At 37.3% G+C, this 23,336-nt stretch overlaps 2 protein-coding genes across 7 annotated transcripts in view; both read right to left on the reverse strand.

The window, feature by feature from the left end:
* Positions 1–23,336, reverse strand: part of LOC131071474 (probable RNA-dependent RNA polymerase 5) — a 245,886-nt gene that overhangs the window by 13,238 nt on the left and 209,312 nt on the right. For all 6 annotated transcript variants that reach the window (XM_058007354.2, XM_058007352.2, XM_058007349.2 and 3 more), the window contains one exon: positions 21,488–21,650. In XM_058007354.2, the coding sequence (XP_057863337.1) occupies positions 21,488–21,650 (163 nt within the window). The remainder of the gene's footprint in view (positions 1–21,487; positions 21,651–23,336) is intronic.
* On the reverse strand, positions 6,201–9,248 carry LOC131071475 (uncharacterized). Its single transcript, XM_058007355.2, has 5 exons — positions 8,730–9,248; positions 7,688–8,625; positions 7,244–7,579; positions 7,050–7,122; positions 6,201–6,947 (listed from the first exon to the last, which is right to left on the reverse strand). Exons 3-5 carry the CDS (start codon positions 7,319–7,321, stop codon positions 6,250–6,252), a joined length of 849 nt encoding a protein of 282 aa, XP_057863338.2. The 5' UTR covers positions 7,322–7,579; positions 7,688–8,625; positions 8,730–9,248; the 3' UTR covers positions 6,201–6,249.

Consider the following 23,336-nt stretch of genomic DNA (forward strand, 5'->3'; position numbering starts at 1 on the left):
AAATGAAATACATAACATAAATTAAAACATGGCAAGAAGATAAAACCATGCACTCATATGAAAATTGACACAGATTTGGCTTCCATAATTTCTGTATAAATTTTGGTAGAGTTTCAACAACAATTCTTTAACTTACCAAAAATAGGAGAGAATTACTCCCCTTTATATAGACTTTCAAAATCTAGATGAATGGCTAGGATTTTAACTGAACAAGTGGCCTAGATTCATCCATACAACATGTTCACCCATGCCTAGTAAATATGGAACTTACCCTCCCAACTAACTTAACAACCAACAACAATATAGCTGTCCCAGAAAGTAAACAACACGGAGCTTAAAAAAGGAAACGAGTACTTTGGTAGTTGGTGTTAATGTAATAGCGTCAATCGGAATTCCTCTATACTGACATAGACAACTAAATTGTCTAATTGGCCTGATCGGCCTTAGATAATTCAGTCATATCAATTTGTTTATATTAATGCTAAATCGATTTTATTATCAAACATTGATTAAGACGTGTTGACACAAAACTGATTTATTATTATATTATAATCATGTCTCTTTGAATTGAATCGGTCCTATTAAAGACGTGTTTATTATCATAACAAAAAGACGTGACTGTTAATGAAGGAACCGACTTTAGAGATAAGTCGTGTTGGTTGGCTAGGCGTATATAGTATATAGCTTCATTCTCCTCATCACATTCAGTATACATCGAATTGAAGACACAAGCAGATCACGTATTATCCAACAGATCATGTTCCTTGTTTTGCGAATCTACCATCATCTTCAGCAGTTTTCATTATACATACAGCAATCAGATTGGGTTCCTTCTTGTGATGTGATATATCTATCTCCAGCAGATCATACATTCATATAGAAGTGATATCATAGTCAGCAAGTGGATTGCACTCATAGCAGATCAAACTCATTCCTTATTGTTTGAACTGTGTTGATACTAACTTCAAGGAGTGAAGCTAATACATTGTAAAAGACATCTTGAATATCAATAAAACAATAAGGAACTTCTTTACTGGGTTTTCACCTTCAAGAGGGTGGTTTCCCAGGGTAATTTTGTGTAATTGCCTTAAATTTGTCTACATAATCTGATCACCTAAACTTAACATGGTATCAAAGCAGGCTTAAGGAAAGATCAGATCAGATTTATAGAAGCAAGGTTATCTTCCACTATTGTCTTCAAGTTCGACTACTATCAAACGTCAAGATGGTGAATGGAATTAGATTTGAAGACAGACTTGAGGGAGCATCAAACTTTGTATCTTGGAAGTTTAGAATGATGCTTGCCTGGGGTGAAAACGAATTAGACGAATTCATGAAGAAAGCCATACCGGAACCAACCAAAGAGGATGAGAAGCTTCAATGGAAGAGAAAGAACCACAAAGCAATGAAGATGTTGGTTGACTCTGTGAAAGATCACATTGTGCCAACTATCTCCAAGTTGGGGATGGCATATGACATGTTCAAAGCATTAGAGGAGATGTATGAGATCAACAACACAAGCCGAGCCCTTGCATTAAAGCAACAACTTCATCACATCAAAATGACGAAAGGAGAATCCATAACCTCATACTTCATGAGGATTACCGAATTGAGAGATCAACTCTCTACCATTGGACACACTATAGAGGGCAAAGAGTTAGCCATGTTGGCACTCAATGGTCTCCCTTCATCATGGGAGTCATTTATTCAAGGGATAAGCGCAAGATCAAAACCTCCTAAGTTTGATCGCTTGAAGATAGACTACATTCAAGAAGAGTCAAGATCGGTCACAAGAGGTATTGGTCAAAGTTCTACAAACGAAGATATTCATGTTCTTGCCTCACACTCCTCAAAGAAGAAGGGTAAGAAAGGACATTTCAAAAGGAAGAAAGATAAGGAATCCAATAATGGTTCTACATTCAAAAGAAGGAAGGATATTTCAAAAATCCAATGCTTTAGATGTGACAAATATGGTCACTATGCAATGAAATGTCCAACTAGGACTATGCCTCAAGCTTCCATTGCGGATGTTGGTGAAATTCTTATGCAAAAGGATTTAGATGGATTCATATTCTATTCAGCCCTTTCAAGTAATGTGCCTACTGACCACAATACTTGGATAATTGACTGTGGTGCATCTCGCCACATTACTAGATTTAGAGATCATCTAAATGATTTGGTCGAGAGAACTTCAAATGAACAAGTGACCATTGAAGATGATGCTAGTTACTTTGTGAAAGGAGTTGGGACCTCCTCTTTTCACCTAAATTCAGGCATTTCCTTGAAATTGAATGATGTACTATTCATTTCGAGAATTAAGGGAAATCTTGTCTCCATATCTGCCTTGGAAGACAAAGGATATCGAATCGCATTCATGGATGGCAAAGTCGTTGCATGGCCAAAGAAATCAAATATCAAGAGAGCTCAAGTCATTGTAGTTCGTCATGGATGTCTTTATAGACTTTGCACTTCTCCTCCTCAAGCCTTACTTCATGATTCATCACGTATTTGTGAGATTTGGCATAGAAGATTGGGTCACCTTCACTTTTGTGCACTACCTACAATGGAGAAGATGGTTACAGGCCTTCCAAAACTCAACCGGGAGCATGAAAGAACTTGCAAAGGTTGCACATTGGGTAAGAACACTAAAGGAAGACTTGGATCTATTTTTTCGAAAGTAAAGAATCTGATGAAGTACTTATGAGATTTAAGGAATTCAAAGCTCCAGTAGAGAACATATCAAGGAAGAGGATCAAAGTCTTGAGATCCAATAATGGAGGAGAGCATACCTTTGGTAACTTCCGTAATTTTTGCATTGAAGCTAGGATTAAGAGTGAGTTTTGTGTTCCCTATAATCCTCAACAGAATGGTGTAGCAGAAAGGAAGAATAGAACTATTGTGGAAGCAGCCAAAGCCATGATCCATTATCAAAATCTTCAAACTTCTTTTTGGGTTGAGGCTTCTAGAACTGTTGTCTATGTTCAAAATAGATGCCCTCACCGAATTTTGGAGAATAAGACTCCCGAAGAAGCATTCACATGGGTGAAGCCGGATGTAAGTCATTTGAGGATATTTGGTTGTCCAGTGTACATACATATACCCAAAGATAAAAGGACAAAGTTGGAAGGGAATATTTGTAGGTTATAGTGAAACATCAAAAGCCTACAAAATCTACATTCCAGGGCAGAAATTGATTGAGTTGAGTAGGGATGTGACATTTGAAGAGGATGTTGCATTCAGAAAATCCAAGGGCATCCATGAAATGGACATTGAAGATCAAGAGCCTCCTCAAAATATGGAAGAAGACGATACTCCTGAGATTCATAGGGAGACTCATGAACTTGAAGAAGATGATGATCCAAATGAGCCCTTGAATCCTACTGATGGGCCTACTAACATTGTGATTGGTAAGAAAAGACCTCTTTGGGCAAGGAAAATGATGCAAGAGGCTAAAGATATTGCAGCCCCAAGAGGAACATTTAGAGAAAGTAAGAGACCTCATAAGTTCTTTAGCTATGTTGCATTGATGAGTCAAATCATTGAATCAGAACCTTCCAGTGTTGAGGAAGCCACTAGTCAACAAGTTTGGAAAGATGCCATGGCAGAAGAGTATCAATCAATTCTAAAGAATGATGTTTGGGACATTGTACCTAGACCAGAAGGTAAATCTGTTGTTTCTTCGAAATGGCTCTTTAAGATCAAACATGCTGCTAATGGTAGTATTGAAAAATACAAGGCTAGGTTTGTGGCTAGAGGATTCTCTCAAAAGGAGGGAATTGACTATGAGGAAACCTTTGTTGTAGTTGCCCAATACACTTCAATCAGAACCATTATAGCTATTGCAGCATTTAAAGGATGGAAGATTCATCAAATGGATGTAAAGACGACTTTTCTAAATGGTATAATCGAGGAAGAAGTGTATATTGAACAACTTGAAGGATTTGTGGTACATGGGAAGGAATCTCATGTTTGCAAGATGAAGAAGACATTGCATGGCCTTAAGCAAGCTCCACGTGCTTGGTACGAAAAGATTGATCGTTACCTAATGGGCTTGGGCTTCTCCAAGAATGATGCAGATTCAAACCTATACTTCAAGGTAAGTAATGGGGAAGCACTAATCCTAATTCTTTATGTTGATGACTTACTTATCACTGGAGAAGATCATCTTATTATAATATGCAAGGAGTTATCTTCTGAATTTGAGATGAAGGATCTTGGTTTATTGTACTACTTCCTTGGGTTAGAAGTTTGGCAAAAATCTGATGGGATCATTCTAAGTCAAAGAAGTACACCATAGACGTTATAAAGAGATTTGGTATGATGGGTTGTAATCCATGGCCACTCCTATGGAGAACAGCTTTCTTAAGTTAAGAGAAGCTGCAGCTATTTCGGATCTGGTGAATTCTACACTATACAGGGAAATGATTGGATCTTTAATGTACCTAGTCAATACTAGACCAGATATTTGCTATGCAGTAAGTGCACTTAGCCAATTCATGTCTAAACCAAAGCAAATACATCTAGTTGCAGCAAAACATATTCTGAGATACTTGCACGACACAGTTGGATATGGCCTAAGATATTCTTCTGATATGAACTTGAAGCTGCATGGATATACTGATTCCGATTGCACAGGATGTGTCACTGATTGGAAGAGCACCTCTGGTTCTTGTTTCAGTTTGGGTTCAGCTATGATTTCTTGGTGCAGCAGGAAACAGTCTTTAGTAGTACTGAGCTCCACAAAAGCCGAGTATATTGCAAAATGTGTAGGAGCACGAGAAGCAATGTGGCTTCGGAAGCTTCTTGCAAGATTGTTTGGACAATCCTTAGAACCTACAATTATCCATTGTGATAATCAAAGTTGCGTAAAGCTTTCTGTCAATCCTGTGTTTCATGACAAAACAAAGCATGTGGAGATCAAGTATCACCATGTTAGAGACATGATGGAAAGGAATGCTATTCAGTTGAGATAGATTAGTACTGATAAGCAAACGACAGACATTCTCACCAAGCTTGTTACATCCCACTTGTGCCCTAGTTGATTTTGTGCAGTATTTACGCCTTGATACATGTTAACCCTAGTGCATATTTGATATACTTGTAGATATTTAATGTGCCCTAGTTTCATGTTTTAATTGATGGATATGTTAAGATGATTATGTATATGTGAACGATGATACTTATGCTTTCTATGATGATTTGTTGGACTTTGATTGATTAAATTGATGAATTTGCAATTAACAATATGATTTAATGTTTTACTTTTACCATGAATTATTAATTATCAGAATTGGGCAAGATTTGGACCTAACCGATTTTTGTGGGCCAAGTGTGTGATAGTGAGCCAGGTAACCTAGAGGGTCAGTGCAGAGAATTTAGGGTTCATAACCCTAGGGTTTGTTGCTTCTTGAAGTAAAAAGTAGTTATTATTATTTAATTAATTATTTCATTAATTATTAATCATGTTTAGCTGGGACTAGTGTTATTTTTATTATATAAATATATATTTATGTATATGTATATATATGTTATATATATACCTAGGTACGGGAGTACGTATACATGGTCGCATAGTTGAAAATCTCGAACTCGCCTCAGACTCGGCAAACCAAAAATTTGGACTCGGACTTGGACTCGTGAAAAACTCGGCAAAAAAAAAAACCGTAGTTTTACAAAAAAAAAACATAAAGAAATTAATGCATTTAGAGAACATAAGTGCCATAATTGAAACATTACACATGTCATATGATCTACAAACATGCAATATTTGAAATTTCATCATTCATGACAGCATATTCAAGTTTTGCAGCATATTCAACTTTCAACTTTCAACTCTAAAATGTATAATGGCAGCATAAGTATATAAATGTTCACAAAATTATATATAATGATATATCCAAGTCCAACTCCAAATGTGAAAAACAACAATGTGAATGAACAAACCAATCTTCCCAAGGTTGCATGGGTACGGGGGTACTCGGAGACGTTGGAGACTGGTACCGGTATTGGTACGGCTATTTTTTCAAAATAGGAGACAGGGGTACTTGGAGACGCCAATTTTTTTTTAAATATAATTTAATAATTTATAGAAAATCTGAAAATATAATGGCATTGAACTTTCAAAACAAGAATTAACATTCACTTTGAAGTTTAAGTACACAAATGTGAAATGAGTCAATTCAAAATGTCATACAAATGTCTAAAAATGGGGCTCACGTCAGTGGTTTTTGCTTCTGCCCATGCATTGCGTCAAATTTTTTGACTTTTGCGCGTGTTATTTAGGGTGGAGACGGGAGGGTTTGTTGACGTGGAGTCTCCTATGTGTAGAGACATCTCCTGACGGGTCTCCGGTACGAGAGACGCGTACCAGTCTCTGGTACGCATTCTAGGGGGTTGGGTACGGGTACCCATGCAACACAACATCTTCCACTTTGTATTTTTCCTAATATAGCTCAATTTTTCAAGCCTTGAGCTAGAAGTAGTAGCAGTGGGTGTTGTGGTATCTAAATGGTGAGATGATTCTTCTTCAAAGTCAAAGTCCTCATCTTCGTCCTCATCTTCATCCTCCATTTCATCCAATCTTGCTCCTTCTGCATCTTGTGCTGCTCCTCTCTCTATTTCTGCAATTTCTTCTTTGGTAAGGAGGGCATCGTCACCATTATTTTGTTCATTCATGGTCCAATCACCATATGGATCAATTTCATCCAAGTCAATAGCCTCATGTGAAACACCCTCCACCTGTCTAACTCGAAGGCGAAGGTTGTACCAAACAAATACTAGATCATTGAGCCGCTTTTGTGATAATATATTTCTCTTCTTTGTGTGAATGCTCTCAAATACACTCCAATTTCGTTCACACCCAGAAGCACTGCATGGCTGAGACAAAACACGGATATCTATCTTTTGAAGATTAGGCGTGCCAGCACCATAATTCTCCCACCATAAATCTACAAAAAACATTTAGAAATATTAGAATTGAGAAAAAAATGTAACAATCAAGTTTGTAAGTTTTTTCTTGCACTATTGAACTAATTTACTAAATTTTTTACCTGGTTGTTGTTTTCCTCTCCTATCAATTGCTAGTTGTGATGAGAAGAGTCTCCCCTTTGCACTTTTGTAGATCTTGAACAATGAACATTTCCAAATTCAGAAATAGATAGTCAAAGTGTCAAACTCAAATTCAATAATGAACATTTCCGAATTCATAAATAAAGATAGAGCAATTGCAAATGTCAAATCTCACCTCCAACTCATCAAGAACCTTGTCTCTCAACTCAGGATCAGGTGCCATCTTATCACTGCATGCAATAACACCTGCCATGACCTCCTCATCGGCCCTAAATGAATCAGAGGAGTAGAATTTCGGGTTCAAAAAGTAGGCGAAGGCATGTATCGGTTGGTGGAGTTGGTTTGTTCACCTACGATCAAAGATGCGCCAAAGGATTTCACATTTTCTTGTATTTCCACGATAGTCATGTGAAATGGCCTCTTTGGCCCTATCCATGGCCTCATAAATGAAACCCATTGGCATGCCCTCTCCATCCACCATACGAAGAACCCTTACCAAAGGTTTTGTCACCTAAAAAAATGAAAACAAATTTTAAATTAGTACAAAATCAACCCCTAAAAAATAAAATCAGCAAATAGACAAGATTGTATAAACTTTACTTTTGTGTTTGTTACTTACCGCAGTCAACTCCTCTCCACTTTTATTGAACCCTTCATCAAAAACAATGCTCACAATCTTCTTTGCTTCAGGTCTTTTCCTAGACTCGGACTCGGCTCTGACTCGGCAAGGCTGACTCGGCTCGGACTCGGCAAAATAAGAAAACCCTTGAAATTTAGAGATTTTTAATGATTTAAAACTTGTTTCATACACCCATTATTGAATTAAGCTTAAAGACACTATAACATCATCAAATAGAAGCTAATTTGATCACATACATAAACATACATCCATCACATGCATAGAAATGTAAATTGTAGCTGAAGGAATTAGAAAACATAGATATATAGAGTTAAAATGTTGTCCAATGTATAATATAAAATCCATGACTTCAAATGTTCCCAAACATATATCTAACTGTAAAGTGTAAAAAAAAACAAGTCTATGGCTCAAGCTCAGGCTCAGCCTCGTCTATCTGCCTCCTACAAAGGCGTCTAAGGTAGGTCCTGGATGACTGAGTAGCCATAGTCTCTGCCTGTGATGTGCCAGTCTGAGTAGCCATAGGTGTTGTGCTTGATCGTGCTCTATCCTCCTCCTCTGCCATAGCCACAGCCTCAGCCTCTCTGTCTACCTGGTCAACCCACTCAAGGTCCTCATCAGTGAAGACTGGATCGGTGGACTCAGTGAGCCAATCGGACTCGGGGTCGACTTCCTCTAGAGTGATCGGAGAGAAGTCATCGTCCAAAATCTGTCTGGTCCTGAGACGGAGGTTGTAATGAACAAAGACTAGATCATTCAACCTCTCCACAGACAATCTATTTCGCCTCTTCGAGTGGGGATGTGCTCGAACATGCTCCAGTTGCGCTCACATCCAGAAGCGCTGCACGGCTGGCTCAATATGCGGATGGCAATTTTTTGAAGGTTTGGGGTTGAAGGCCCAAACATTTGCCACCATCTATCTGAGATAAGGAAAAGAAAAAAACATTAGTCTCATTTCCAACTTTAAAGGTAGATTATAAAATGAAAAATTAAAATGCATGTCATAAACTTTAGAATTTTCTACCTGGCTGCAATTTTGTCCGACCCTCTTTGCACAATTGGCTAGCAAAGATTGCCCTTGATGCATTATTAAATGCATCCATCTCAAAAAGTATAGTTGTGGTATCAGTGACCATCCGTTGTACTACTAAATATAGCCCGCTAAGAACCTCCTCATCCGCTTTGAAATCAGCATGGAAACGAAATGATGGATTGAGGTAATAAGCTGCTGCATGGATGGGCCTACGAAGTTGGTTATGCCATCTTCTATCAATTATGTCCCAAATGGGCCTATACTTATCCTCAACTCCAGCATATATGGATCTAATGGCCTCCTTGGCCCTATCCATGCCCTCATATATGTAGCCCACAGCGAGCTTCTCCCCATCAACAACTCATAGGAGAACTACTAGGGGCTCAGTGACCAGCAAATAATGTTAAACAAAAATAGTTAACTCACAAGTGTGCATGAAAATAAGAAAAATTGCAAAGTTGCACAATGCAAACAAAACAAAAATATGCATATAATATTATAAATTTATAAGATTACCTGCACGATCTCTGCACAAGGGATCCAAAAACCTGGCTCATCAAAAATGCAATCTACTACATCCATCCCTGCAGTGGTTGTAGCATAGGATGAGGAAGTCCACTCCTCACCAACAAACATGCGCCTCAAAGATGCCTTTGATTTTAACAAGGATTTCAATGTGAGGAAATTTGAGGCAAATCTCGTTATACCAGGACGAGCCAACTCCCTTTCCCCCGTGTATTGCCTCATAATGCTAAGGACCAATGCATGATTGTAAATAAATTTGCATATATTCTTGGCCCTTTCAACGCATTCTTTCACCCATCCAAGCTTACCTATATCCTCCAGCATGAGGTCAACGCAATGGGCCGCACATGGAGACCAAAAGATTTTTGGGTGCCTCTCCATTAAAAGTTTTCCTGCAACAATTTTAAATTAGTTAAAGAATTAGATGTGAAATTTTACCATTAATATTTAAACGTTAAAAACTTAAAAGTTTAAAAGTCAAAAGTTAAAACTTAAAAGAAAACTTTTAAAGTTTACCTACAGCAACATAACTTGCTGCATTATCCGTCACCACTTGCACCACATTTTCTTCCCCCACCTCATCTATAACTTCCTCAATAGCCTCACATAAGTATGCCGCATTTTTGACATGTGAGGAAGCATCGATGGACTTCAAAAACATGGTGGATCCTAAAAATAAAACAAATTAATTATCATTAAATTAGAATGTAAATTATCCAATTTCAATCACAATGCATATAGAGAAGTAAAATGATCAATCACCTCCGCTGGAAACAAGAAAATTTAGGAGTGTTCTATTCCTCCTATCAGTCCAACCATTTGTCATGATGGTGCAACCCTTCTGGCTCCAAGATTGGCGGTGGTCCTCTAGGTCAGCTTTCATATCTTCCACCATTTCCAACAAGAGAGGGCCACTCAACTCAGTATCACTAGGGGCTTTAAACCCCGGCCCACAAATGGTTACTGCATCAATCATGCCTTGCCAATAAGGAGACCTGTCACAAATTGAAATAGATTAAATAAGAAAAGTTCAATTTCAATTTCAACTTTCAAATTCAAACCATAAAATTTTAAATTTTAATTTAAAACAATCAAATAAAAAAGTACCTGGCTGCAATAAATGGAATGTTGCAGAAGTACCAAAACTTGCAAATTGCTTTTCTTCCTACATCATGGACCTCCTTGTTCCAAGACATGCTCTCAAGCGAGGGTTGTGCGCCAAGAGTAGTGCGTGGTACAAAAAAATTGTCTATCTTGGATTTTCGCACTCTAGGACCAAAAGTGTGACTAGGAGTAGGAATAGAAGTACTGGTACTAGCAGAAGCACTAGGACGAAAAGGAGGCATAGAAGAACCCTCTCCAACACAACCTATGGATGCAGCTGTGGATGTGGAGCCGGATGCGGATGTGGGTGGAGGGGAACCAATACGACATAACTCCTCTCTTTGTCTTTTTTTGGTTTGCTTATGTATTTCAAAGTTTTCTAATAGAACGTAACAAAAACGGATTGCTTCGGGAGTTGCCTTGTCACAAGGCTCAGTATCATGGCCACGTATGCCAGCAATATGATATTTTAATCTATTTATCCCCCCATGGTTAATTTCCTTACAAAACATACACTTGGTTTAATTTCTCTGTCTACCAGGGAATTCTTCAGTGTATTTCCATGCCTCATCTTTTTGACCATGTTTCCTAGGTGGAAGATTAGGATGAGCTATTAGGAAAAAAAATTGTTTTCAAAACGTGAGGGCTGCTGCAATAAGACAATTTTACAAATCACCATTTGAGCATTGTGTTTGACAAAGTTTTAAATTTTAAATTTTAAACTAATTAAAAAAAATCAGCGAAGACTAATTTGTGCATTGTGTTTTTTCTTGAAAATTTTCAAATTTCAAAGAAAGAAATTAACAATTCAGAAAAATCAGCAAACCCTAGATTTTTTTTAGAAAAAATTATAAATACATGTATACAATTTTTTCAAAAAAAAAGTCTAGGGTTTGCTATGCTATTGTTCTATTTATGCCATTGTGATTGAATCATTGAAGTATGCAAGCAGCAATATAGATTTGGAAAGCTGAAGTTAAAAAAAAATTAAAAAAAAAAGAAAAAATCCATAATATAGAAAAAAAACCAACATAATCAATAAAAATTAAAACTTACCTCTTTCAAATTTGTTGACAAGTGTTTGAAATGAGCTCCTTGATGCTCTCAATGCACTGTAGTGCTGCCCCAATGTGATTTGTGCAAGTTTTTTACCTCTTCCTCTCAGCTGGTTGCACAACTATGGCTCTCTTTTTTCCTCTCTTCCACTCATAAAACTAAATGGCAATCCCTTTTAGGGTTATGACAAAGGCAAATGGCACAAAACATAATAAAAATGTGATGTTTTTTTTGTTTTAGCGTCCACTTTTTGCAAGCTGCGCCGGCCGGGTCACGACCCTCGGACTCGACGAGTCAGGGGGTGACTCGCTGACTTGGCGAGTCAAGCGAGTCACACCCTGTGACTTGTCCGGGCCGGGTCAAGGTCGCCGTGACCCGGCGGAGGTCTCTCGGCCCGTCGACTCGCGTGACTCGCCGCGAGTCATGGAACTCTGTTTTGGAGTATGCAGACCCCAACCAAGCATCTGACACAAACATCTGCTTAAGATGAGGAATGGCACTAAGAATGCTCTGCAAAGTGATGAAGTGGCTAGCAAATCATGTCACTCCAGGTCGCACAAGGTCCTTGCCATTTGTGTGTTTTCTCATCAAAGCAACCACCCAAGTATGGTTGTAGATGAATTTGGTGACACTTCTTGCATCTTCAACCACCTTCTTCACCCATCCAATCTTCCCAATGTCCTCTAGCACCAAGTCCAAGCAATGTGTAGCACAAGGACTCCATGTAATCGAAGGATGCCTCTCCATAAGCATTCTACCTGTAGATATATATGCAGCTGCGTTGTTCGTGATAATTTGGACAACATTCTCAACTCCAACTTCCTAAACCACACCATCTAACAGATTACACGAAGTCTCTGCATTTTTTATTTCATCTGAGGCATCAACAGACTTTATGAATACTATTGCACCATTTGAAGCCACCAAGAAGTTGAGAAGAGTCCTATTCCATCCATCTGTCCATCCATCAGATAAAATGCTGCATCCTTTTCTCTTCCAATACCTTTTCTGATCATCAAACACACCTTGTGTATTTTGCACAGCTTTCTCTAGCAATGGCCCACTGAAGTCATGACCTGTTGGGGCCTTAAACCCCTTACCTGCAACTATTACTGCATTAACAAAACATTCCCAATACACATTGTTTGCTGCATTGAAAGATAGATTATTGTAAAACCAAAAGTTTGAAGCTGCTATCCGTGCTTGTTCATGCTTCTCTTTATTCCATCCTGTACCTTCAAGTGAAGGTTGTGCACTTGGAACATTGCGTGGTACAAAAAAATTAGAGTCTGATCTAATAGGAGTGCCACTAGCCTCACCCTCATTGTCACCAAAAGATGAAAGTGACTGACGACCTCGAGTGTGACCAATGGGACCCGAAGTGGACAATGTGGGATTCATTGCAGCTGCCATGGCTTCTCTTGTTTTTTGCCTTTCTTCCTTATGCATATCATTCTAAGGAAGAATGGCCTTCATCTCTCTAATAATTTCAAGAGTTGATTTGGGGCATGCCTCCACACCATATCCAGGTATTTGTGCAAGGTGGTATTTTAATCTATTGATTCCACCGGTCATCCATTTTGTACATTTGGTGCAAGTGACCTCCCCCTTTTTGCTTCCTGCAATCCATATTTCCATGCTTTATCTCTTTGTCTTCCTGACCTTGGGGTTGCCCTTGGAGTTGAACTTGCCATCAACAAAAAAAATGACAATGAATCATTTGGGAAAAATAGCATTAAAAAACAAGAAAAAAAAATGAGGAAATAACTTAGAAAAGAAAATAGAAAACAATTTGGCAGCATATCCCCTTGTTTTTCAAGATTTTTTTGAGTTTCAAAACATTGAAATGATTTAAATGAAAAAAAAAGAGAGAGAAAATCCTTACCTAGATCTCTCTTGCTGATTTTTCCTTCTTCCCTCTACTCCTCCAAACCCTTCTAACTTGCTATAACCAAAGAAGAACCAAAATGAAGTGAGAAATAAAAAAAAAACTCAGTTTTTACCCTTTACGGGCGTATTTTTCTGGGCCTGCAAGTCCCTGCGAAAGACTCGTGAGTCCAAGCAAAAGACTCGCGCGAGTCTTTGCGAAAGACTCGCGAGTCCATGGCAAGTCTGCGGCGAGTCCGCGAGTTTTAAAACTATGATGGTCGTATACGTACTACCGTAGTCAGGTATACGTAGGGTGTATGGGTCAAATATATATAAATATAAATAAATAAGTTTATTTAATTAATTAATAATTTGCTTGACAAGGATTTTGCTGTGATATTTCTATCATTTTCAGCACAGCTATTTCGAAGTTTAGAGGGTTCTGCTAGGAGGGTGCTGGAATACATTCTTTGACGTGATACTTCATTTCATAGGTCATGTTATCTCTCAGACCTGCAATTTAATATTCTTCTTACCGTTATATTCTCATTTTGAAAATTAAAATGGGAGAAATGCATAAATACATCTGTGGTTTGTAAAATGCTGAAAGTTTAGAAAATTTTCATGGCATTTCGTATGGGTTTGAAACCTTTCTACACTTTTATAATGTATATTAATTGTTGTTGCAGTTTTATCAAGTGATAACCAAAATGAAGTAATTCCATGTATTCTGTTTGGGGTTTATTGGTAGTTTGAAATTGAAAAGTAGATATACGTTTTTCTCCTGCCATTATTCTGCTATTTATTTCAGTATTAATTTTGTTCCTGGAATTTAGGGAGACGGTTAATGTAATTTGGGGTGTATTATTTTTGTTATCACCATGAGGAGATCTATGGTATATATACGTATGCATTTGCACACACACACACACACACACACATATATATATATATATATATGTGCAAATAAATACGTATATATGTCGTATATCTGGAAAATTCCTTTCTATCTCTCAAAATCTGGTTTATGGAGAGAGCAAAAGAATTTTGAACCTGTTCTACTGATTTTGGGTAAAGGGTTTGATTATTTTGCAAATAAAAAGGTGGTGGTTAATGTATCGACCTCTTGAAGGAGCAGTCCATTCTATTTCAGTTATCAAAAGAAAGGGGTTGTTAACTTGTTTCATTGTTTTCTTGCAAACTAAACAAATAAGAGTAGATGTAGTGTTATATACATACTTGCATATATATCCAACCTGTATAGGTACGTGCATATACATGGGTGTGTGTATGTAAGCATGGAGCTATAACACTTCATACCGGTATGTGTATAATATATGGTTTTTGAAACCTTAAACTACGTAATAAGCGGAAAACAATTATACCAAAAGTGTCCCTCAGTTTTAGAATCGGAAACTTGCATAGTCTTGTGTTTAGAAGACTACTGACACCTTAATCGAGCTTCCTCAGTTTTGCTTAAACTTGAACAATCCAAACAGCAATGTCAATACACTATCTATTTGAGATTACCCTCCTGGTTATAAAACTAACCTATACCCTAGCCTAGGAAGGCAGTGGGTGGAAGAGCACTATTGTACATGATGCAGTTAGCATCACCATCGGGAGGTCACTCTCAAGAGACCGGACAGCAGAGACATGTCCAGCAAGTTATATTCCATACTTAGGAATTGTATGTACAATTGGCAGCTCTTATGCCCCCTAACTTCCCAAGCTAGGGATTCAGTTGATGCATCCTAAATATTGCAGTCTTAAATGTCTTAAATGAGAAAGAAATAAACGATAACACTTTAGAGTACTAAAATTGTGTCTATCGAATGCTAACACAAAAGTTGGGCCATAGTTCCCTCTTGAGTTCAGTTGAACTCCTAGAACCTCGACTTATTGCTGAGAAGGGTGAGATCATTGATAGCGTGTTAATTCGTGCTTACAGTGTAAAACCTTGGCCAAGGTAGTGTTGCGTAATGTATGCACTCGTCTGATTTTTAGTACCAGATACACCTCTAGTCAGAGCGTCATACTAGCAGGGAGTTACCCTTAGTGTATGACCGACTAAGCGTGTAGGTCCTAACACCAAGTCTTAGATGGCATTGAGTTCTCTATTTCCTTTACCTCCCTGCGAAGGGCCGGGCCAATCTAGATGGATATGGCACGGGGGACTAGATAGTCTGTGGTTGGGCGAAAAAGTGCCCTAATGATACTTTCACTCCTCACCAGTATCATGACAAAGTTTAAAGTTCATAATTTAGCATCAGTTGAAAAATACTCTCTAAACCCTTTCTCTCTTTAATTTCATGCAAAGTTATTTATTTCTTAATCTTACATGTATGCTTAATTTTAGTTCAATGTAATTAATCTTTCAGTTATTGTTATTCCTGTTTCCTGTTTTTTTTTTTTTTTAAATTCCCTTCTTTTATGTTACTTGCTATGTTTATGTTAACGGCTATTTTTGCAACGGTTAGATTATTTGAATTAATCTCTTTTAAATTTCTAGCAAGTTACACATGTTATCAGAGCATCAGGACCTATTGATTTTATGGTGGTGCTCGTTAACCATAGGCAAACATCAGATCTGTTGCCTTCCCAACCATAGACAATAAGCTCTTATCGTCACCCCCGAGCACACTACATGTCCTTCCTGTTATTGACTTCATTGCTATTGATGCAATCATGACCTTGCATATATATGAATCAATACCTCCTAATAGATCTCAAGTCGGCCATATACTTTTGGCGTCAAGGATAGGGTCAGACCTATATATAACAAGTTACATATGAGTCTCCCTTAGTTGCAAGTTACATTTAACTTAATCACAAGTTACACACAAGTGGTTCGCCCAAATAGGGGCTGCCCCAAATTAGATTCATACACAACACAACAACACTCCCTCTTAGCTAGGGAGGATTCCTTCCGAATAACCAAGTCACATAGTGACTACCACCATGGCTACTCCCATGAATAATACTTTCATCATAGCTACTCCCAGAGGGTGAACAAGCACATAATGGAATTTCTTCCATGATACCCACCATACCTACTCGCAAAGGGTGGGCTCAGCATGCCTACTTGCAGAGGGTGGAAAGAGGGCTTTCACCTCAAACTTGTCCCAAGGAAGGGTACATTACCACAATGCCTACTCATAGAGGGTGGAATGAGGGCTCTAACCTCAGCCTTCTCCCAGAGAAGAATGCATCTCCACAATGCCTACGCGCAGAGGGTGGAACAAGGGCTTTCACCTCAAACTTCTCCCAGAGAAGAATGCATGAACAAGGCATTGCACCTCAAACTTCTCCCTCACAAAGAAGAACTCATTAACAAGGGATTGCACCTCGAACTTTGATTGAACTCCCTCAAAAGCACTTAGATTTCTCAGTCTGCAAATTACTTTGATTAAACTCCCTCAAAAGCACATGATCTACCTTCAAGCGGTTAGATTCTATAGAAGGAACCCACTTTCGTACCAAGTTGATTTTATGGTGGTGCTCATTAACCACATGCAAACATCAGATCTATTGCCTTCCGAACCATAGACGATAAGCTCTTATCGTCACCCCCGAGCACACTACATGTCCTTCATGTTATTGACTTCATTGCTATTGATGTAATCATGACCTTGCATATATATGAATCAATACCCCCTAATAGATCTCAAGTCCACCATATACTTTTGATGCCAAGGATAGGGTCAGACCTATATATTACAAGTTACATATCAGTCTCCCTTAGTTGCAAGTTACATTTAACTTAATCACAAGTTACACACAAGTGGTTCGCCCAAATAGGGCCTGCCCCAAATTAGACTCATACAACTGAGATATCCAAACGCCAAGGCCGACAGGCCACTTGACATTTTGTGCACTAGGTCGGCCCTAGAAGGGATCTGACCTAGCTACACAACAACACTCCCTCTTAGCTAGGGAAGATTCCTTTTGAATAACCAAGTCACATAGTGACTACCACCATGGCTACTCCAATGAATAATACGTTCACCATAGCTACTCAAAGAGGTTGAACAAGCACATCATGGAATTTCTTCCATGATACCCACCATACCTACTCGCAGAGGGTGGGTTAACCATGCCTACTTGCAGTGGGTGGAAAGAGGGCTTTCACCTCAACCTTCTCCCAGAGAAGGGTACATTACCACCATGCCTACTCGCAGAGGGTGGAATGAAGGCTCTAACCTCAGATTTCTCCCAGAGAAGAATGCATCTCCACCATGCCTACTTGCAGAGAGTGGAACGAGGGCTTTCACCTCAAACTTCTCCCACAGAAGAATGCATGAACAAGGGATTGAACCTCGAACTTCTGCCTCACAAAAAAGAACTCACTAACAAGGGATTGCACCTCGAACTTTGATTGAACTCCCTCAAAAGCACTTAGATTTCTCAGTCTGCAAATTACTTTGATTGAACTTCCTCAAAAGAACAAGATCTACCTTCAAGCGGTTAGGCTCTATAGAAGGAACCCACTCTGATACCATGTTGATTTTATGGGGGTGCTTGTTAACCATAGGCAAACATCAGATCTGTTGCCTTTCCAACCATAGACGATAAACTCTTATAGATTAAGGCCTTTGCTTAAATTCAGGTGATCAGAAAAGGAAATCAATACCATATTAGCTAGATCATCCTTCGTCGTCGATAAAAGCAAGAGATGGCTAGAAGCTAAAATTACTGGCCATACCTCAAGTAAAACTCCAAGGAAGCAAAAAAATTCTAGAGAACAAAAGTCAAGTGATAAATCCAAACCACAAAAGTCACCTACTAATATATATAACACTAGGGCTAACTCTTCTATAAGAGGAGGAGAAGAAGATGAGGACCCAAAAGACAATAATAGACCCAAGAGTCAATGTGAAGGAGACGGTGAAAAGCTAAGGACAAATTTGGATGTTAAAAAGGAACCTAAAATTGATCCCACCACAACTCCAAAAACTGATGAAGGATACCAACAACCAAATCCACCCTTTTCTCAAGATCAAACATCCTGTTTGCAGTTGCACGAAAATCAAGATGATGACTCTTTCCCTAAACATCATAGGCAACATCTGATGCTCCCATATCACCAAGGCAACAAACATCAAGTCAATCTTACCAACCTCGGATTGGTTAAGAGAGACTATGGAAAAGAAGAGGAAGTAGACTCAGTTGATTGATCGAAGCTTTTACGCAATTTCCAAACAACTACAACTTCATCATCAATAAGAAGGCCAAAAGAAAACCTAAACTCATGTTGGATTCTAGGTTTTGGCATCAGTTCATAGAAATTCTAGATCCAATGGAAGATAAGAATAAAGATGATGTCACAAAAAGTTGATTTCAATATCAACAAAACTGTTTTAGGCCCTACCACAATGGAAGGAAATGTTCATAGCACAAAAATGTCTGTTGGTATTTGAGCTAAGAGGTTCAAAGAAAAACAAAAGTAGAGGAGCCTTTTGGAAGGACAAGTTGAAATTCTGACTTATTATATGAAATCAATTCTTGACGTTGACTGTCAACCCCTCAAGGTTTCACTTGAAACCCCTGAGAAGACCCCTTCAAAGTGGATTGGTTCTGATATCATTGACCAAATTAACAGACATTTAGCCATTGGTAAGGCGGTAGAAGCTTGGTCAAAATACCTGATAGTGGAAGGTTCACCATAAATCAGTGAGGCAATTGGGTTATATATGAGCCTTCAAACTAAAAAGGATAGAATAAAATCTAAGCTCTCAACCACAGAGAAAGAAGATACCATACTTGCAACCATAACACAAAATTTGCAAGAACTTGAAAAGGCTAATGCTGATGCTTTGGTATCTAAAAACATCAAAAGCGGAACAAAAGAAGGTAAGATACCTAAATTGCAAAAGGTAACTGAAAGGAAAAGCTTCATTAGCGAAAGATATTTAGTAGAATTAAATAAAGTAGTGGACAATTATGATTCAACATTGATAAATCTCAAGGTGAACTGCCTAACTTTAGATGTCAATATGTTGAATGAAAGTGAAACAAATCCTAATATTGAAGCTCTCAACAAAATGTTAGGAAGATAGGTCACAGAAGAATTGCTTGATATCTATTGATAAAGATACAATGGAAAGATTCTAAAGCTTATCTAAACAATTTGCAACCTTCAGAAAAGAAATAAATAATTTCATGATGACAGATGAAGATTCAAGTGAATCTGTTACCACATGGAAAGCCATTACATTATGATTGCTAAATACAGGAATTAAAAAGGCATGAACAGAGTCAAAGCCCAAGCTGAAGATGAACCAGAAGAGCCCGAGAGAAGAGAGGACAAAGATAAAAAATATTTAACTTATGATAGTTTTCACGTTATTAAAAAATCTTTATTATCATTTCTTTGGAAAAAGTTGTTTCGCTTTCCCTTCTCAAGAATCAGTTACTAAAGAAAGACGGCTCCAATTTTTTTAATACAAATAGATTGAGGGGTACTAAGAAAGGATCGTTCGGCAGTGTAAGTTGACAACTGATTGAGAAATAGTTTAAAAAGTTCTGCAATTTTGGCTTTTGAAAATATTTATATATGGTCTGCAGCGTACATGAGACTTTGAGCTTTGAAAAAAATATACAGAAGCTGGTGAACTTTGGGTCATTGTGTTTCTGAAGATCACATTTTCTTCTTATGTTGAACTCTGTGATTATTTCTTTTGTGGTTATCATTAGTATAGAATATTTGATAGCTCACATATAATTTTGTTTTGCTATACTGATAGTTCCTTTCTTATGAAAAGGGTTATGGAATCTAATCTGGGAGTTCTTAATTTGAATCTTGTATAGCTTAATGAATTCTGTTGGGAACTTGTGCTCAGTGTTTATTCATTTATCTCCAGCAAATACACCTTTCCTGCTTTCAGGTTAAAAAAATATCCATTGTACTTATATCATACAAGCGACTGCCCCTTTAAAACACAGAGGAAGGTTGTATGTATAGTTACAGCCTATCCAATCGTTGGTGAACTTTTGTTACCACCAATGGGAAAGGCTAAATAATATCTAATAACAGCACCAAAAATGAGTTCACTAACCAAAGACATAGGTGAACAAAATAAAGTTCAATTCAGTTTAAAAGTTGGCCTGTATCAGTAAAACACAATTAAATGAAGTTATGAAGAATTCTTGTTTCTTGATATGAAATTATTGTCCTCCAACATGTTGAGTTATGGATGATATCCCACAAGTTTTCTGCCACAATTGATCTCTACTAGAGAAGAACTTAAAAACATTTTGAGATTTTCATGACATATTTTTTGGAAAAAAGGTGTATCCTTGGCTAGATTTGGCTCCACAGAAAAGCATCCATGTTGTCTTTCTGTTTAAAAATGATAAACATTTCAATAGAGTTTGCATCATTAAATAATGTTACAAATGTAAATTATTTCACCTAATTGACAAAATCCATTCCCACTCGATATCTTAGGGCATTTCTAGTAACGTGATATTTGGGACATTACATATCACAAATGTAAGCATATTGTATAAGCTTGAGAAGGGAAATATGAGGAAAGATATAACAAAAGTAAATTTAGACTTGCTGCAAAACAGTGTCATGCACTTCTATATCAAATGCATTCTTTACAAGAAATATACACCTTAATGAGCTCATCAACTCAACCAAAAATTTAATAAACCTAGTTGCCAAGAAACTCCATCATAGGGACATGTATTGTGTACCCATCCTCGTAAACAGAGTTTCTGGTGACTACATTTATGTATGATATTGACATCTCCTAATTCCTTTACTCAAGAAACCTAATTTTATAGGCATCCCTGTCCCTGCAATGATATCGGTACCAATGTATCTCCTAACTATGTTAATAACCTAAGTGTATTTAATATATTAAAATTTATTTCCAACTTCTAAAATCTAAAATTAGAATTTTAAGAATCTGGCACCATTCAGAATACAGCTCCATATCCCTGATAACAGCATAAAAGTAGACTTTTTGAAATATGGATAAATCAAATTTTCAATCCGGCCAGTAGATTTGTAATGAGAGCAATATAATTGACTTTTTCAAAGGTACAAATGGATAAGGATTCTCATAATTCAAGTGCTTTGTCTAGTTGCAAAAAATATTTTAAAACCCTACGTTGATATTGATAATTTCATCAATTTTTCAGTGCATAACCTTCCATGACTATGATTCAAATGATAAACTAACCATTCTTCCTGTCTTTGGGGCATCCAAAGCTTCATAATATAGACTTGTTAGTCTGAGCATCTTTTCTTTTAACGTTTGACGTTCATGGGAATCTTTAACTCTGGGTGTAAGAAGCCGGTCCATGAATACCAACCAGCTGTCTGCTGCTACACTTATTGCATTGCTGTAAGAAAGAGTTATGTTGTATCAACACCTAACATTCCTTTATTACTATATTCAAACACACACTACTTCACATTTTGACAATGTACTTATCAAAATTCTGTTATTCTATATAAATGAATTTATGCAAGCAGTTGGCAAATTCTGAATATAATAGATTGCACTTTTATGAAAAGTAAATATTACTGATACCAGCACTATTAACATATAAATATCATGAACACTGTCCAAGCTTCACTGCCAATTCTTGGATTGGCTGTGTTGTAAAATTTTAGCAGTTCCATTTATTGAAGCATCACAGGGTGCCAAAACAACATTTTTTACCAGCAAAACATACCTTATGGCATGGTTTACTTATTTTTCTAAGCAATTTATAAAAGTTATGACAGTACTATTATGAATTATACGATACTTCTTAAGATATTATGTAGGAATCTGAATAAAATGCCATAAAACTACACATCAGAAGACAATTTTTGTAGAAAATCTGGGTATAATGCACGATAAGGGGTTTTAATTATTAAACTCAGCTTTATATGACATGAATAAGAATGTCGAAGGAATAAGATAGTAGTCTTGACAAGAAGGCAAAATGTGTCACCTTACAAAGTTGTCCATTCACGTAGCTAAATAATGTGAGCAAGCATTGCGACAACTTATCTGATGATTACAGCTTATATCAGGCCTTTCAAGATGTCAAGGGAAATTCAAAGCTCCTATGCTAGAAAATAAATATCAGTATCAATAAGCCAAAAACAATTAAATTGCTGAATTAATATGCAAATTTTAACAGCTGTGAGTTCATTAGATGGGTTGCACTTCAGTTGGTTATGCCGGCAACCCAGACAGATGAGAAGATTTGTGACAGCTTCCTTACCTCAAAATTATCTCCACACTATACCAGCTCCTCTATATTTAAAAGTTCTTTGAGAATTACCACCAAGTTTAGTCAAATATAATAACCAGCTGAAGATGTGAAGACAAGTGATCAAATATATGTCTCAGGTTACATGAGCCATCATGCATCTGAGGATGATAAGAATACACAGACATTGTTCAAGGCTTCAGGCAACAAGGTTATGTGGACAGAAAAGTTGTGCAGGCACAAGACAACAGGTGAAGCACTATGAATTGATAGTTATACAAACTAGATTAAAGTATGGGTTTCTCACATCAACAAATGAATATTAAGAAGTCATTATCATCATTGCAGCAGTGATAAGTTAAGAAGATTTACATTAAGTTTGTTATGTGAAGAAATGATTATGTAAGAAGAAAAAATGGGCACGAATGGTTTAGAAGTCTCACATTATTAGAAACAATTTCCTTAATGACATTATTGACTTCATTAATGAGCAGCAATCTAATATAAAAGAGCGAATGAATAAGATATGCAATCTTATTAATAAGATAAGCCCCAAAGACAGGAAGAATGGTTAGTTTTCTTAGTTGCCAAGAAACTCCATTGTAGGGACATGTATTGTGTACCCATCCTCGTAAACAGAGTTTCTGGTGACTACATTTATTTATGACATTGACATCTCCTAATTCCTTTACTCACGTACCCTAATTTATGGATACCATTCTTCCTGTCTTTGGGGCATATCTTATTCATTCGCTCTTTTATAACAATAATGAGATCAAATACAAGAAGGTAAGCAGTGATGAAACAATTAGTTGCTTCTAT

This window comes from Cryptomeria japonica, chromosome 6 (assembly GCF_030272615.1).
Source record: "Cryptomeria japonica chromosome 6, Sugi_1.0, whole genome shotgun sequence".
Taxonomy (NCBI): Eukaryota; Viridiplantae; Streptophyta; class Pinopsida; order Cupressales; family Cupressaceae; genus Cryptomeria; species Cryptomeria japonica.

Coding starts and splice junctions, on each gene's coding strand:
- LOC131071475 (XM_058007355.2), bottom strand. CDS start 7,321: ATGGCAGGTGTTATTGCATGCAGTGATAAGATGGCACCTGATCCTGAG. Junction 7,123..7,243: donor AGGTTCTTGATGAGTTGGAG/GTGAGATTTGAC, acceptor TCATTGTTCAAG/ATCTACAAAAGTGCAAAGGG. Junction 6,948..7,049: donor GAGAGGAAAACAACAACCAG/GTAAAAAATTTA, acceptor TGTTTTTTGTAG/ATTTATGGTGGGAGAATTAT.